Genomic DNA, 16,932 nt, shown 5'->3' with positions numbered 1-16,932 from the left:
TACCCACCCTGCGGGCCGGCCAGCAGGGGGCAGCAGCGCGCTGCAGGCTATGCCCAGCCCACAGGTCTGCCGGCCCTGGGGGCGAGCCGGGCTGGGCTGAGCTGTCCCGGCGGGGCCTGGCCCTGGAGCCTCCGCGTGGGAAGCAGGAACTGGAAAGGGGGAAGCTGCCGCCCAGGTCGGGCTCCGCCCCCTCTCGATTCCTTTTCTAGGGCCCACAAGTTCCCCTATTCGATGAGCCAGAATCCCTCAGGCTGCAGCCGGCCCCCTCCCCTCCCTGTCAGTGGAGAGCGGGGGAGGGGGTTTGCCCAATGTGGCTCCGAAAGCCTTGCCTCTTTGGGGGGGCTGCCGGGGGGGAGGGCGCCCCCCGCTCCCGTGGAAATGCCCGCCGGAGGAGTCGCCAGGGCAGGACGGGCCTGCAGGGAGCCACGGGGGTGGGGGTTTCTGGGATCGTCCCGTGGCGGGTTCTCCCCCGACGGCAGGTTCCCCCGGGAGCAGCGGGAGGTTGGCCCGGAGGCCCCCCGACGGCACGGCCCCGGGGCAAACACGGCCCTGTCCACTTCAGTGGGCTGGGGCTGAGCCGTCCAATCGGGGGGAGGTGTAGCTAGCCGATGTGTTGGGGACGGAGACGGTCCCCGCGCCGATATTGGCGCCTGCTTCCCTCCCTGCAGGGGCCGCGGGGCGAGCGGAGGGGGCTGCCGGGCGGCGCGACGGTGCCAGGCCTCAGCGTCTGCCATGGCTCTGTCTTTCCCTTCGCAGACATCACCCACCCCATCCCCGACTTGACGGGCTTCATCACGGAAGGGCAGGTGTACGTGGACCGACAGCTCCACAACAGACAGGTGCGCCCCGTCCCGCTCCGCGGCCCCAGGGGAGCTGCGGGCCCCGGCTCTGACTCGGCCGCCCCGCTGGCCACGGCCTCGGGAAACCCACTGCCGAGGGAGAGGGCCCCTGGCACCGCAGGGAGCCGTGGCATATCTCCTCCCGGGCGGCATCCCTAGCAAAGCAGGTGAGAGGGGTCTGGGGATCGGAGTGGCTAGTGAGTGGGGCACATGGGAAACTGAGGCACGATCTGCCGCCCAAGGCACTGCGCTGGGTGCTGGGAGCACCGCCAGCTGGGCCGGGCTCCCCCGTGGCTCATACGGCGCCTGGCTCTAAAGCGGGGGTCACAATCCCCACCTCCGGCAGGGGGTTCACTAGTGGGTGTCCGGGGCCGACACGCCCGCCGTGCAGGGCGTGCGAAGGTCGCCGTGTTCGTGTGCTTTCTGCCGCCACAGATCTACCCCCCGATCAACGTGCTGCCCTCCCTGTCCCGTCTGATGAAGTCAGCTATCGGGGAGGGCATGACCCGGAAGGACCACGGGGATGTGTCCAACCAACTGGTAAGCGCAGCACTGGGGGGGTGGGGGGGGTTGTCCATCCCAGCCCCTCTCGCCTGCCCCGTCATACGCCCAGCCGGAGGCTGCCTCTGTTTTCCCAGCATGTCAACCAGGTCACTGCGCTGGTTTCCCCAGAGGAAGCACAGACTAGTGGTTAGGGTGCTAGCTTGGGACACTTGGCTCAGTTCCCTGCTGTGCCCCACACTCCCTGTGCATTGCCCGGTCTCTCTGCCTCAGTTTCTCATAAAAGAGGAGAGACCAGCCCGGCTTGCCTCACTGGGGGTAATCACGTGGTGCCCATCACCCTAGCGTCTGGGCACCTCAGTCCCCGCACAGCCCTATTGCAAGCTCCCCATTCACCTCCCCGCCCTTTCGGTCGCCCGCCCAGTACGCCTGCTACGCCATCGGGAAGGACGTCCAGGCCATGAAGGCCGTGGTCGGGGAGGAGGCTCTGTCGGCGGACGACCTGCTCTACCTGGAGTTCCTGCAGAAGTTTGAGAAGCAATTCATCGCGCAGGGTAAGGGGCCGGCCTCCCGCCGGGCAGCCCAGAGCCAGGCCCGTGGGCCCAACAGGCACGCAGAGCCCACGTGTGGGCCGCTGGACGGGGGTGGGCACAGCCGCAGCGAGCCGCTGGGTTTGCCAGCCGTTCTCCATCCTCTCTTGGGGCCTGGCCACTTTCCAGCCCCCTAGAGCATGGGTGCCCCCGGCTGTCTTTGGGGGGCTCCTTAGCCATTCTCCAGCCCCGCCCGGGGAGCAGGGCTCCGTATCCGTAACCCCCCGGGGCGTGCGTGACAGACCAGGCCAGCTCTGGGCACCTCTGAGAGCGTCAACTCAGGGAGAATTGCTCAAAACCAGGGCTCCATACGGCCCTAGACGAGACCTTTCCCAAACCGGCCACAAACCAGCCACACCGAGCGCTCCAGCTGCCAATCCAGCCAGCAGGAAGCCTCACAAGCAAAACCCCTCAGACACCCTCGCTCTCCCTGTGCCACAGTCAGCCCCAGGCCTGCCCACGGTGAGAGGTTATAAAACCCGATCTCACCAACCCCCAACAGATCCTCCCGGTCCCAAAGAACCAGACGCAATTCTCGGTCAGTTTACACTTTGGATCTTACCCACAAGAGCACGCTGGGCCAACCCTTTAGCATCTACAATCTAAGGCTGCGTCTAGACTGGCAAGTTTTTCCGCCAAAGCCATCGCTTTAAAACTTGCCAGCCGTCTACACTGGCCGCTTGATTTTGCACAAAAGCACGGACGTGCTACTGTCCGAAATCAGTGCTTCTTGCGCAAATGCTTTGACGTTCCCGTTCGGGCAAAAGCCCTTTTCCGGAAATGTTTTTGCGCAAGAGGGCCAGTGTAGACCGCTAAGAACTGTTTTGCGCAAAAAAGCCCCAATGGCGAAAATGGCGAGCGGGGCTTTCTTGCGCAAAACCGCGTCTAGATTGGCACGGACGCTTTTCCGAAAAAGTTCTTTTGCAGAAAAGCGTCTGTGCCAATCTAGATGCTCTTTTCCACAAATGCTTTTAACGGAAAAACTTTTCCGTTAAAAGCATTTGCGGGAAATCATGCCAGTGCAGACGCAGCCTAAAGGTTTATTAACCAAAGGAAGAAAAGGTGGAGAGTGAGGTTGTTAAGGAGAACACGTTACATGCATCAAATCACCCAGTTCTCAATACAGGCTCTCAGCAGAGAGGTTACAAATTGCTAGCTTGAAAGTCTCTGCTGTACACCCTGTATTGGGATGGGTCCATGAGCCTTCCCGGCTCTCCGTCCCTCGCAAGGCTGCATCTGGGATCAGTAGCAAGACTGAAGACAAGCTGGAGAGTGCCTCGTGGAATTGTATGTCCATTCCTGGTGTCTCTCACGTTGGAGCGGGTCACGTGGCCACGTGACCTGTCTGGGTTTCCCATGCCAGCAGCCATGAGGTACTGGCCAGTCTGCAGGGCCCCAGGCCCATGGAGCGCTCCCAGACACAGAACGGCTACACTACAACAGAGCCCGTGTTCGCAACTCCGCATGCGGACGTCACACAAGCACACGAGTAGCACACATAGACTCAGTAGGAAATAAGCTTTCATCTGACACCTCACATGTCCCCCTTTGTACAGACTTTGGGGTGACCCCCCCCCCCCCCGTGGGCACAGCGGTGATCTGGCTGCTCCCTTTAAAATCCAATAACATGACAGCATGCAGCTGTCCAGCCGGGCCCCGGGTCTCTGCAGCCAGGCTCCCAATGTGCCTCTGTCCCTCTCCCCAGGCCCCTACGAGAACAGAACCATCTTCGAATCGCTGGACATTGGCTGGCAGCTGCTCCGCATCTTCCCGAAGGAGCTGCTGAAGCGCATCCCCGAGAGCATCCTGGCCGAGTACTACCCACGGGAGGCCAAAGCGGCCGGCCCTCAGCACACTGACACCGCCCTGTAGCTGTCGGCTCTGCCCGGCCCGATCCCTCGCTCCGGGCCCCCCGCCGGCCCCCCAAGAGCCCCCGTTCCTTTCCCCGGTGGCGGGGCGGGCAGCGTGATACTTACCCCTCCCACAGCAACTGTGCCCCTTGGCGCTGACCCCATGCGCCCCTGGTGGCTGGAGGCAGTGCTTCCCCAGCCCTGCCTCAGTTTCCCCATGGCATTCTCCAGCCTGCTCTGGCCGTAAATGTGACTGGCCCTCTGGTGCCCCTTGAGGGGTGACAGAGTCCCTCCAGTAATTGCAGCAAGATTCCCTCTTTAACCCCTGCCTGGCTGAGTTAACCCCGTTCACCAGGCAGGCAGGGCTAGGATAGCCCAGCCTCGCAGCCCCGATGCAGCCCAGCACGGATGGCTCCTCGCTGCCTCTGTGCAGTGGTCCCCTGCCCTCTCCAGTCTTCCTGGCCGGAGGCAGAACTGAGCCCTTCCCCCAGGGACGGAGCCTGGGGTGAGGGGTGCATCAGGGCAGCCCCCCAGGAGAGCTGTTCTACTGCCCCCCCCCCCCCCCGGCTGCCTGTTGGCTGGAGCAGTCTGGGGAAGGGGAGGGGACCCACCTCCGGGAAGGAGGGAGAACCCCCAGAAATAGTCCACGTCCCTGGGGGTTATTTTACTGGAAACCAAAAGGCCACTTTGGTCCCCAGGGTGCCCCTGCCCTGCTCTAGGGTGTCCAGATCCCTCCCTCCCAGGCTCTGGCGCCCATCTTCCCAGCTCCGGGGCCTGGCTATTGACAACGTGCCCTGGGCTGGAGCCTGCCACGGCGCGCGGGTCCTTCACCCTCAGTAAAAGAACGTGGGGAAAATCCGTCTCCGGCACTTTAATTGTGGGACATGGCGGGCGGGGGAGGGGCTGTTTGGAAATGACTCCAGCCATTGGAGGGGGGTCAGAAAGCTCGGCTCCCCCCGCTGGCCCCGCATGGCTGACCGCTGGGCGCTGGTACGAGCGGTAGCCGTGGCTGGGCAGAGCCGTGGCCTGTCCGAAGCGTGGGGGGACACAAGAATGTACCAGCCCGTCCCGGGCTCCGGAGCCTCGGGCATCCTGCTGTCAGACCGAGCAGGCTCTGACCGCCGCTGCTGCCGGTGCTGGGTCCCAACCAGGACGGGTCCTCCGGCCCCAGCCCCGGCGCCACACGCCACATCTCACGTCCCAGAGCTTAGCCCGGGGTGTCGGAGCACACGGCCAGCCCATGCGGGGCTCGCGGACGCTGCGGAGAGGGCGGGCCTGAAGAGCTGAGACCCCTGGAGGAAGCCGGTGCCGCACGGCTCCTGGTTCGCCGTGGGACTTTATGCTCCAACCCGCCCCCCAACCCGATGCCCTTGGCGCTTTTGGCACAGGGAGGCTGGTGCCCAGACGGCGCCAAGGGGAGACGGGGCAGGCGCCGGGTGGGGCGGGGGCGCCGCAGGCCGCTCCGTGGACGTGGATTTTGGAGGAAATCAAGCCCAGCGCTAACGAGTGAGGTGCCCATCCCCAGCGCTGGCTGTCCGCAGGGATCAGGGCCTGCAGCCGAGCCAGCCTCCGGGCCACCTAGCGAGCACAGCGAGCCTGGAGTCGGCTGCCTGGAAGCTCCACTGCCTGGCGGGTCGGAGGAAGCAGCCGACCGGCTCTTAAGCCCAGTAGCAGCTCAAAGCATTCGTCCTCCTGCCTTCGTTCTGCCTTGTTTCCCTTTGCGCAACCCGGTTCTGCCCGTCAGCTCTGACTTCCGCCTCCAGCTGTGACCCTTTGCTCTGCCCCGGGGCTCCCCTTCCTGGTGACTGACTCTTGCTCTAACCACCAGGCCTGACTGCCCATGGCCCAGCGATTTAAAGGACCCGGTCACCCACCACTGCTACTGAGACTGTAGCAGCAGCCGCCAGGGCCCTGAGCAGCACAGGTGGTGCAGAAGGGCCAGCAGGGGAGAGGCTAGCTCCAGCCCCGCCCCTTCTGCCCAAGACCCCTCCCCTTCTGGGTGTGCAGAGCCGAGCCCACTCCTCCACCCGCCCAGGGGCCGGCAGCCTTGTGTGCCAGCAACCCCTCTCATCAAGTGCTGCACATTGAGGTGTAAGACCCCAGCAATAGCAGCTGAAGGACAATCTGCCCTCACTCCATGACCCCTTGTCATGGCTCTGTCCCCACTCTGGCACGATGAATGCAGAAGTGGAGGCCTGCAGAAGTCCCCCAAAACCTAGATTTTGGGGATAAAAACTCTGCTGCCACGACCCAACTAATGATACAAAAAATCAGGGGAGAGATCTCTTGGGAACTTTCACCCCTAAAGTACAAAGCAGGACACAAAAATGAACCATTATCAGGCTATAAAAAGAAAAGAGAAAGAACTTTTATTATCACCACACTATGCTTGTTGCCAGCATAATGACTAGATGGTTGAGTCACGAAGTTATATACTCCTGGGGAATTCCACCAGGGGCCCAGACTTAGTTAAAAAGGAGAGGAGGAGAGGAAACCCCATTTTAAATGCACAGACATCAGACTCCCATTTCCCCAACCATAAAACAATAAAACCTAACAGATGTATCTAAACTTGACCCTACTTACAGATAGTGAAGAGTCTTTCTTTGGAGGGAGACATTCTGTCTGTTTCCCTCAGTAGCTGGAGAGAAACTACCCAGAACAAAAGAGAGAAAAAAACCCAAAATTCCTTTGTCCCACTTTGAAATTCCTACCTGCATTCCTATTGGCTGAATCTACCTAGCTTAGGTAAGGGACATAGTTAGGGATTTTGCATTTGCCGTTACCACGGGCCAGTCTTTACATGGGAAATCTGTGAATATTGGTCTGCTCACCCCAGACGAAAGGGGTGACGTGGGGTGCACATGTTACCCCCACACCTGCTGGGCGTGGGGTGCTAAGACGTGGTTATTTCGGGAAAAACCCCGTCTCTCAAAATAACCCTTTTTCCTCATACAATGAGGGTGTGTCTAGACAACAGGGTTTTTTCGAAAAAAAACCCTCCCCCTGCGTCTAGACTGCTGCTGCGTTCTTTCGAAAGTAAATCAAAAGAATGTGGCAGTTTTTTTGACCACAGAAAACCTCCTTTTTACGGGGAAGAACGCCTTTTTTCGACAGTGCTCTTTCGAACAAAGGCGCTATGGAATGGAAACAGGGCTTTTTTGAAAGACAGCATCCAGACTGCCTGGGTGCTCTCTTTCAAAAAAGCGACTTGCTTTTTCGAAAGTTCTGGTTGTAGTCTAGATGCTCTTTTTCGAAAGAGGCTTGCAGTCTTGACGTAGCCTGAGGTTTGCCAGTTATTTCGAGAGAAGGGTTTTCCCTCGAAATAAACGCGTCTTAACAGCGTCTGTTATTTCAAAATAGCGCCATAACGTGAATATGCAAATGAAGCACGGGATATTTAAATCCCGGCTTCATTTGCAATTTCGAATGGCTTCATTTGCATCCCTCTCTCGAAAGAGGGTGTAAGTGTAGACATACCCTGGCAGATTAAAGGGAGCCTACAGCACCTGGGTTCACTTTAAGGCCACCCTTCCCTGTGGGGGGTCTGGATAGCTTAGTGCCGTGGTCACCAACCAGTAGATTGCGATCTACCGGTCGATCTCAGGGGCTCTAAGAGTCGCTCTTGAGTCCTCTCTGAACTGCGTGCCTGCGCAGTACATTTACATTAGATTTCCTCATTTGAGGAGCAGCTACTCACTGAGCAAGCTTCCCAGGCTGAGCGCAGGATCACAGATGCCCATCTGATGGACTGTATACGACTAGCAATCTCAGACTACAACCCAGACCTCAAGACACTGGCAGATACTGTTCAGTCACAGGTGTCACACTGAGACTTCGTTATTGGAAGAAAAAATATATAATGATCAATACTTGATTTGAGATTTACAAAATAGCAGAGAACAAAATGTATAATTGTAAATGCTTCATTTGACATTTAAATAGCATGAATTAAAAACAGACCATTTATTTCATAACTATAAACATGTGATTTTAATTTTATATATTGCATAATTTAAAAATAAACTGTTTAACAAAGTGTATAAGGGCTGGGGATAGCAAGTGATGGACAGGAGAATAGAGAGGGCGGGGCTTCCAGGAAGGGGCGGGGCGATAGATCTTCGCCTGTTCTGAGACTTAAAAAGTGATCTTGGGGGTAAAAAGGTTGGAGACCCCTGGCTTAGTGGTTTGAGCATTAGCCTCCTAAACCCAGGGTTGTGAGATCAACCCTGGAGGAAGCCATTTAGGGATCTGGGGCAAAATCTATCAGGGATGGTACTTAGTCCTGCTGTGAGGGCAGGGGGCTGGACTTGATGACCTTTCAAGATCCCTTCTAGTTCTAGGAGATGGGCATCTCCATTCTTTTTTTTTTTTTAATTTAGTGGCCGGGGCGGGGGAGCACTTGTCTGCATAACTGAGGGGAGTAGCTATTGCCGGGTAAATTGGTCCGCAATAAACACTCTGGACTGGCTCTCCGGATGAGTGCTCTTGCTTCAGAATAGCCAGCAATTCCCAGTCATGCAGGCAAAGCCTCCGTGTGCACCAGGATCCCTCCCGTGGTGTTTTGTGCTCCCCTTGCACCAATGAGATTCCAAGAGTCTGGGCCCTTTTACACCCTTCTGTCACATTACTGGATTTTGAGGAGAGCAGCCAGATCACTGCTGCACCCATGGGGGGGTGTTGGCCCCAAAAATGGTATAAAAGGGGGCCATGTGAGGTGTTGAATAGAAGCTCACTGTCTGCTAATCCTATGTACGCTGTTCATGTGATGGTATAATGTCTGTGTGTGTAGGTAGGAATCTGTAATCTGTGTGGATACTGAATATTTCTCTGCATGTGGTTGAGCACTGGGCAGAGCCCGGCCTATGAACATGCTAATCAGCAAGGCCCTGTGGGACAATGGCACTCGATGGGCCAAGGACACACCTAAAGCATGAGGGCAGACACCTGAGGGCTGCCAGCAGGGATAGGCCGCTGGCCAGGTGACCTGCTGCAGCCAAGAAGAGGCCAGGAAGGATGTATAAAGAGGCCATGTGGGGGACTCCATCTTGGTCTTCAGCTCAGCACTTCATCCCAGAGGCAGCAGTGCAGGGATTGAAGAGCCCGGAAGACCTGTGAACCCATCCTGATGCTAGGATGTGCAACAAGGACTTTTAAGCCAGCAGCTGCAACATCTCTGCTAGAGCCTGCATCGAGAACTGGGAGATTCGGTGCATGTAACGTACTATCCTTTAACAACCTTACTCTCGTGCTTTTCTTTCTCATGGTAATAAACCTTTAGTTGTTAGATGCTAAAGGATTGGCCCAGCGTGATTTGTGGGTAAGGTCCAGAGGGTAAATTGACCAGGGATCTGTGGCTGGTTTCTTGGAACCGGACAGAACTTGTTCCGGGTAGGTGGGATTGGGTGCTAGGACCCCCCCCCCCCCACCTGGGTATAGGTCCGGGGCTATCTGGGGCACGGATATTGCTGGGGTGTCGGAGGGGTTTTGCTCGGGAGGCTTCAGGCAGGCAGCTGAAGCGCTCTGTGGGACTGGTTTGTGGCCGGTTTGGAAAGGTCACCAGTGTGGGGGCTGTAAGGAGCCCCGCAGTTGAGCTGAGCAATTCTCCCTGAGCGGACGCCCTCAGCTGCGCCCAGACACGGCCCGGTCCATCACACCTCCTCAATGCTGCAAACTGCTGAGTCCCTGCTCTGAGCAGCTCTGGGCTGGGCTGCAGCTGCTGCTCACAGGAAGGGGGGTAGTTTCAGTTCCCTATGATGCGGGGAGAAGGGAAGGGCCCAGCCTGCTATGCAGACGGGGAAGGGTTTGCACCCGAGGCGACGGGCTGCACCAGCGGGCCCACCCGGCTCCGTTGGCCCGGGTCAGGATGGATTGTGCCGGGGAGAGCATTGGCCAACTCGCAGGTAGGCCCCCCCCACCGCACCCCCCGCGCCCGGCTCCCAGGGGGCAGGTGCTAACATGAGGCGCAGCCAGATAAGGAGCAGCGTGCTTGTTAACGAGCCCACACGCATGTGCATTTGCAAGTCGCTCGGGTGATCCTACGTGCCGGACATCAGCTGACTCAAGGAGCATGGCTTGTGCTGTGTATTGCACAACACGCGCAGTGCTGGAGATGTCTCTCTTCCCACATGACATCTGGCATTGGCCACTGGCCCAGGGCGGGACCTACCGGGGCTGTGGGGATCTGAGGCCCCCGGCAGTCTCCTGGATGGAGGCTGGAGGGGGTGACCTCTCCATCCAGGTCTCCTTGCTCTGCTGAAGAGGCCACCGCCATCGAATCCTGACATTAGTACTTGTGGGGCTCCAACATGCAGGGTTTGGGGGATGGGCGAATCCATGGGGGTCACAGAGGGGGCTGGCCCAAGGTATGCTAAAAACCAGAGAGGTCTGTGCAAAGTGCGCCTGCTCCCACCGCCGGAGGTAGCACTAGTGGGCGGAGCTAGGAGAGAGCCGAGAAGGGCAGGGCACTGTCGGGGTGCTGGGCATCGGCCCCCGGAGCCACCTGGTGAGCCCCTTTCTCCACCAGGTGAACCTTGAGGAGTTTGATGGACTTTTGCCAAGGTCTTCAATGGGGCCCAGGATCGGGCCCCGAGAGACCCGGCCTTGCCTGGAGACTCCCACGGGCCCATTGCTGCAAGCCTGCCCCGCCTCAGCTGTCTTGCTTTGCGCAGTGGAGCAAATATACTGTAGGTCCTACAGTAAACACTGGCTCTTGCAGGGTGTTTCGTTTCTCAGTAACAGGGTGGAGGATTTTAAAAAGGGGGAGGTTTTGATTTTGGAGCACACGCCCCACCAGATCTGACCCATTCTAAAACAGGTCAAATACGGACTTTGAACGCCTGCTCTGTGTCCCGTGGTAAGCACGCACTCACACACATGCACGCACACACATACATGCATGCACACACACACACACACACTCAAGCACATGTACAGCCACACATGCACACACTCACGCATGTTCATGCACACATACCCCACACATGCGTGTGCGCGCACTCACGTGCACACACAGTCAGGCACACACATGCAAGCTTGCACGTGTACGTGCACATATAGGCACACACTCGCACACGTGCTTGCTTGTACATGCACACTCATCCGCTGGCAGCAGTAGTAGACTGTGATCCACTAGCGGAACGGCACCAGATCCAGACACAGTGTCCCTGCCACAGGCAACACCACCTCCCCGCTCCTTGGCATCCCTCTGCCCATGCATCCCACGGCTGTGCCCTCCCTCTTAGCCACAGCATGGCACCGAGAGGCCACGGTCCACCCGTCACCTGCCACGAACCCTACGCCCTTTTCAGAGTCACAGAACCCTAGAATCCTAGAACTGGACAGGCCCTCGAGAGCCCATCGAGTCCAGCCCCCCGTAGTTAGGGTGGCCAGGTGTCCGGTTTGGTACCGGACTGTCCGGTATTTCAGGGTTCTGTCCAGGAAACAAATTGAGAAAATACCAGACATGTAAAATGTCCGGTATTTTCTCATTAGGTAAGTTTATTATTAGGTGTATCAGTTTGTAGTTGATACAGGGGGGGGGGAGTGGGGTCGGGGGCAGTGGGGCTGGCTGGAGGAGATCGGGGGGGGGAGGGGAAACCGGCTGGCAGAAGCAGGTCTGTCCGGGGGGGGAGGTCGGGGGCAGTGGGGCTGGCTGGAGGAGATGGGGGGGGGGGAGGGGAAACCGGCTGGCAGAAGCAGGTCTGTCCGGGGGGGGGGAGGTCGGGGGCAGTGGGGCTGGCTGGAGGAGATCGGGGGGGGGGAGGGGAAACCGGCTGGCAGAAGCAGGTCTGTCCGGGGGGGGAGGTCGGGGGCAGTGGGGCTGGCTGGAGGAGATGGGGGGGGGGAGGGGAAACCGGCTGGCAGAAGCAGGTCTGTCCGGGGGGGGAGGTCGGGGGCAGTGGGGCTGGCTGGAGGAGATGGGGGGGGAGGGGAAACCGGCTGGCAGAAGCAGGTCTGTCGGGGGGGGAGGTCGGGGGCAGTGGGGCTGGCTGGGGGAGATCGGGAGGGAGCAGGGGGAGAGAATCGGCCGGCGGGGAATGTGACTGACCCAGGTACATGCAGATCCCGGGGTGCTGCCCGTCTCGCACATGGCCCCGGCGAAGCATGAGCGAGTCCGGCCCCGGGGGTTCCATCCCGCCCGGCCCCGCCCTCCCCTTCGCATAGTTGCGCACTGCCTGGCTGGTCGACACACTCACACTGCATCAGTGTGTCAGCCAGCCAGGCAGTGCGCAAAGGGGAAGGCGGGGCCGGGGCCGGGGCGGGGCGGGATGGAACCCCCGTGGCCGGACTCGCTCATGCTTCGCCGGGGCCATGTGCGAGACGGGCAGCACCCCGGGATCTGCATGTACCTGGGTCAGTCACACTCCCCGCCGGCCGATTCTCTCCCCCTGCTCCCTCCCCGGCCAATCCCGCTCCCCCCGATCCCCTCCCGGCCGGCCGGTTCTCCCCCCTTTTCCTCCTGATCTCCCCCAGCTAGTCCCACTGCCCCCTCCCCACTCCCCTCCCCCGCCAGACCTGCTTCTGCCAGCCACTTTTTCCCCCGCCCCGCCCCCCATCTCCTCTGGCCAGCCCCACTGCCCCCAACCCCGCCCCTCCCCGGCCAGACCTACTTCTGCCAGCCAGTTTTTCCCCCACCCCCCCGACCTCTCCCAGCCAGCCCCACTGCCCCTGACCCTCCCTTCCCCGCCGGCCAGACCTGCTTCTGCCATCTGGTTTTTCCCCAGCCCCCCACGCCCCGACCTCTCCCGGCCAGCCCCACTGCCCCCGACCCCTCCCCAGCCCTGCTTCCCATCGGCCGGTTCCCCCCCCCACACACACACCTCCTCCCGGCCAGCCCCGCTCCCCTCCCGGCTGGTCCCCCTCCCATCTGCGATGAAGTGTGTCCGGTATTTTTTCTCAACTCACCTGGGAACCCTACCTGCAGTTGATGATCCAATAAGCAGAAGTTTATTGGATGGTCGACGAGGGGCGTGACTAGTCGCTTCCCCCCCATTGCTGCCTCTATCAGAGAGAAGCAGCAAGGGAGGGGGGAGCAGGAGCCAGTGCCCCCCAGCACCGTCTCCGCGGGGGGCAGGGGAGGTAGAGGCGCAGCGGGAAACAGCGCAAGCAGGGACCAAAGCAGCCTCCGCCCACGTTGGTTCGGCTGCGATGCTGCTTTTGAAACATACATACAAGAGCCCGGCAGAGCTGTCCTTAGCGACTAATCGAATCGTCGCTGGAAATCCCATCGACGATTCAATTCGTTAATTCATCTAAATGTAACATCCCTAGCCCCCTGCCCTCACGGCAGGACCAAGCACCATCTAGACCAGGGCTGGGCACGTATCGGCGGCCGGGCTGGATCCAGTCTGCCAGGGTTAGCTCCTGGCGGATCCCCATCACTATATTCACCTGCGCGGCCGCAGGTACCGGCGACTGCAGCTCCCATTGGCCGCAGATCGCCGATCCTGGCCAATGGGAGCAGTGTGAAGGGATGTCCTAGTCCGCGCCCATTTCCCGCAGCTCCCATTGGCCAGGAATGGCGAGACAGAGCCAATGGGAGCTGAGATTGCCGCAACCTGCGGCCACGCAGGTAAATATAGCAGAAGGGACTCACCAGGAGCTAACCTTGGGGACCCACCGCTGTGTTATTGCCCACCCCCGGCCTAGACCCTCCCTGCACTCCACGGCACAATCTTGAAGATCAAGAGACCTTTTTGAGCAACAACAGGCAGTGGAGTCTCACATCCTCCCATGACTCCAGGAGCTGGGGCTTGAAGAAGACTCATTCTCACGAGACTTGCGCTGTCGTTGCAAGGGGCTGTCCTGGCTGGGGAATGTGCCCAGCCCCCAGCCGTGGCTGCTTTGTGGCACCAAGTGACTTCATCCCAGACACGGCCCCAAAAGTCACCTGGTCCCCCGGCTCTCCTGGGGGTCGGTGGCATGTGAGGGTGTGGGGCCCCTGTGACGTAGTGGGGGTACCTGGCTGGTTTCTATGCTGCTGGCTCTGGGGGAACCCCCACTGGCTGCCGTGGGTACCACGACCCAGCAAAACAGGATGAGTCACTATGCAAACCAGTGGCCAGACACCCCCCATGGAGAGGAACAAAGGAAGGTGGAATGCTGCCTTGGCTGGGGGGCAGGGCTGGAAGTTAGTGGGTTGGTTGCTGGCTGTCGGAGGGCATGGAGGAGAGCCTAGGAGAAGGGGCTGGAGTTTAGGGGCCCAGTCTCCCCCATCTCAAGGGGGCCTGAGGCATCCTAGCCCAGTTCCTGTGACCAGATTCCATCTGTGCTGCGCTGTGCTGGAGGAGCAATAAACCACCCTCAATTCCACTGGCTGGTACAGTCTGTTTGTGCCATTTCGGGGTGCAGGAGACGGGGAACCCCAACGCGCCGTCACAGGCCCCTCCTGGGGCGGGAAAGCACAGGGGGCCCCTTTGGCTGAGGGCCCTGCAGGCAGGTAGGACACGGGGCCCCACGACTCGAGGGGTCCGATCCTGCGACCGTCCCGTGTGCCTCGCCGAGGGCGCTGACGTCCCGCTGCGCTTTCTGTTCCCGCAGCCATTCTGGAGTCGGAGAGCGAGGCCTCGGAGGAGGAAGAAGCGGTGATGGTACCGTTTTCGGTTTCGTTCTGATTCTCCCCTCCCCCCTCTGTTGGGCAGAGTTCACACATCCTCCTCCCCGCACTCCCACCCCATCTGTGCATTGCATGGAGGGAGGCCTCTGCTGTCACACGGCTGGGTGTCGGTACGAAGCCTGGTTCAAGGGGCTCCTGGGCCAGGGGACACGGGATGAAACACAAACCTAAGGCCCTGATCACTCCTGGACGGTGGAAATAGCCCTACAGCGGCACAGCAGGCATTGGCGCCTGGCACTGGCCACTGTGGGCCGGCAGGACGCTGGGCTAGATGGGCCTTTGGGCTGAGCCAGCCTGGCCGCTCTGATGTCCTTACGTTCACCCCCGACTCGGGCGACCTTGTTTGCTTCCGCAGATGAATCCCCTGCCATTATAGCTGGATCCGGGCTCCTTTGCTCCCTGTCCCCAACCGCAGCAGGGTGTCCAAGACGGGTGCCAGGCCTCAGTCCAGAGGGGGCTGCTGTGGAGGGGTGGGCAACGTGCTGGGGGACCCTGCGGGACACAAGGGGCCATGCTAAGCTGGTGTTCTTTGCTTGCTCCTGCCTGCAGCATGAGGCTCTTCTCCAGGAGCGGGATGAAGCCAAAGAGAAGCTCTCTGAGTTTGAGCAAGGTAAGTCCTCTTCCTTAGCCTCCCTCTTCCTCCCCTGCCTCCCCCCCCCCCCAATTCCAGGTAGAGAGACACTCACAAGGTGTGGAGCCTCCCGGCTGATTGCTGCACGCAGGGTATGGAGGCTGGGAAGTCGGCGACGGAGCCTTGTCTCCCAAAGCGACTTCCCGCTCGCACGGGCGACAGGACGGGGAAACAGGAGACCCGGGTGTGACGTAGTGGGGGTACTTGCTGGGCTGTGGTGACCCCTGCTGTCTGGAGCAAGACCCAGCAGGGAAAGCCTCACTAGGCAGAGGTAAGGCCAAACTTGTTGAACCAGTGGCCAGACACCCCCCATGGAGAGGAACAAAGGAAGGTGGATGCTGCCCTGACTGGGGGGCAGGGCTGGGAGAGGGTTAGTTAGTTCCTGTCTGGAAGGCAGGGAATAAGGAGCTGGGGAGGGGGCTGGGACTCCCCTATCTCAAGGGGGGGCACTGAGGCCTCTTAGCCCCAGTTCCTGTAACCAGATTACATCTGTGCTGCGCTGTGCTGGAGGAGCAATAAACCACCCTCAATTCCACTGGCTGGTGCAGTCTGTGCCATTTCGGGGTGCAGGAGACAGGGGACCCCCAACGCGCCGTCACACTGTTCTCCCCCCTCCGAGAGCGAACTGAGCAGGGTCACTCCGCTCGTGACCTGGGGAAGTTCGGGCCCCTCGCCATGGGACAGCGCGTCGGCGATGATGTTGGCGCTCCCCTTGACGTGGATCACTTCCATGTCGTAGTCCTGCAGGAGCAGGCTCCACCCCAGCAGCTTGGCGTTCGTCCCTTTCATCTGGTGCAGCCAGGTCAGGGGGCAGTGGTCGGTGAACACCGTGAAACGCCGGCCAAACAGGTACGGCTGCAGCTTTTGCAGGGCCCACACCATGGCCAGGCGTTCCCTCTCTACGGTCGCGTAGCTCCGCTCCCGGGGCAGCAGCTTCCTGCTCAGGTACACGATGGGGTGACGTTCCCCTTTCTCGTCCGCCTGCATCAGCACCGCCCCCAGCCCGGTGTCCGAGGCGTCCGTAAACACGATAAAGGGCTTGTCGAAGTCTGGGTTTACCAACACTGGAGCCTTGGCCAGGGCTCCCTTCAGTGCACAGAGAGCCCTCTGGCACTGCTCCGTCCAGACCACCCTGTCGGGCCTCCCCTTCCTGCACAGCTCTGTGATCGGGGCAGCGATGGAGCTGAAGTTGGGCACAAACCTCCGGTAGTACCCCGCCATCCCAATGAAAGCCTGGACCTGCTTCTTGGTCTGGGGCACAGGCCAGTCCCGGATGGCCTCCACTTTGGCCGGCTCTGGCTTCAAGCAGCCGCTCCCCACCTTATGGCCCAGGTAGGACACTTCGGCCATTCCAACCTTGCACTTCCCAGCCTTTACGGTCAGCCCAGCCTCCCTCAGCCGATCCAGTACCTGGCTGACCTGGGCCACGTGGTCCTCCCAGGACTGGCTGAAGACGCAGATGTCATCGATGTACGCTAGGGCACAGTTCTCCATTCCCCGCAGCGCTGGTCCACCAGGCGCTGGAAGGTGGCCGGCGCCCCTTTGAGGCCGAAGGGCAGGACCAGGAACTTATAGAGCCCCAGTGGCGTGATGAAAGCTGATTTCAGTCTGGCCTCCTGGTCTAGTGGCACCTGCCAGTAGCCCTTGGTGAGGTCCAGGGTGGTGAGATAGCGAGCTCCCCCCAGCTTGTCCAGGAGCTCATCCGGCCTTGGCATTGGGTAGGCGTCAGACACCGTGATGGCGTTGAGCTTCCGGTAGTCCACGCAGAACCGGATCGACCCGTCCTTCTTGGGAACCAGCACCACGGGAGAGGCCCAGGGGCTGGAGGATGGCTGGATCACCCCCAGGGCCAACATGTCCTGGACCTCTCTCTCCAGGTCCTGGGCTGTTTTCCCTGTGACCC

At 60.2% G+C, this 16,932-nt stretch overlaps 2 protein-coding genes across 2 annotated transcripts in view; both read left to right on the top strand.

Moving 5' to 3' along the window:
* The window catches only part of ATP6V1B1 (ATPase H+ transporting V1 subunit B1), a 47,354-nt gene extending 42,718 nt beyond the window's left edge, over positions 1 to 4,636 (top strand). The window contains exons 11-14 of the mRNA XM_075931076.1: positions 757 to 839; positions 1,275 to 1,379; positions 1,765 to 1,894; positions 3,636 to 4,636. Of these exons, the coding sequence (XP_075787191.1) occupies positions 757 to 839; positions 1,275 to 1,379; positions 1,765 to 1,894; positions 3,636 to 3,802 (485 nt within the window). The 3' untranslated portion in view covers positions 3,803 to 4,636. The remainder of the gene's footprint in view (positions 1 to 756; positions 840 to 1,274; positions 1,380 to 1,764; positions 1,895 to 3,635) is intronic.
* A 4,888-nt stretch (positions 4,637 to 9,524) lies between these two features.
* LOC106732272 (shootin-1-like) overlaps positions 9,525 to 16,932 on the top strand; it is a 34,925-nt gene continuing 27,517 nt past the window's right edge. Inside the window, exons 1-3 of the mRNA XM_075931075.1 lie at positions 9,525 to 9,683; positions 14,323 to 14,372; positions 14,948 to 15,008. Coding sequence (XP_075787190.1) covers positions 9,647 to 9,683; positions 14,323 to 14,372; positions 14,948 to 15,008 — 148 coding nt within the window. The 5' untranslated portion in view covers positions 9,525 to 9,646. The remainder of the gene's footprint in view (positions 9,684 to 14,322; positions 14,373 to 14,947; positions 15,009 to 16,932) is intronic.

This window comes from Pelodiscus sinensis, chromosome 5, assembly GCF_049634645.1.
Source record: "Pelodiscus sinensis isolate JC-2024 chromosome 5, ASM4963464v1, whole genome shotgun sequence".
Taxonomy (NCBI): Eukaryota; Metazoa; Chordata; order Testudines; family Trionychidae; genus Pelodiscus; species Pelodiscus sinensis.
The sequence above is the reverse complement of the archived record's forward strand: the minus strand, read 5'-3'. Positions and strand labels throughout refer to the sequence as shown.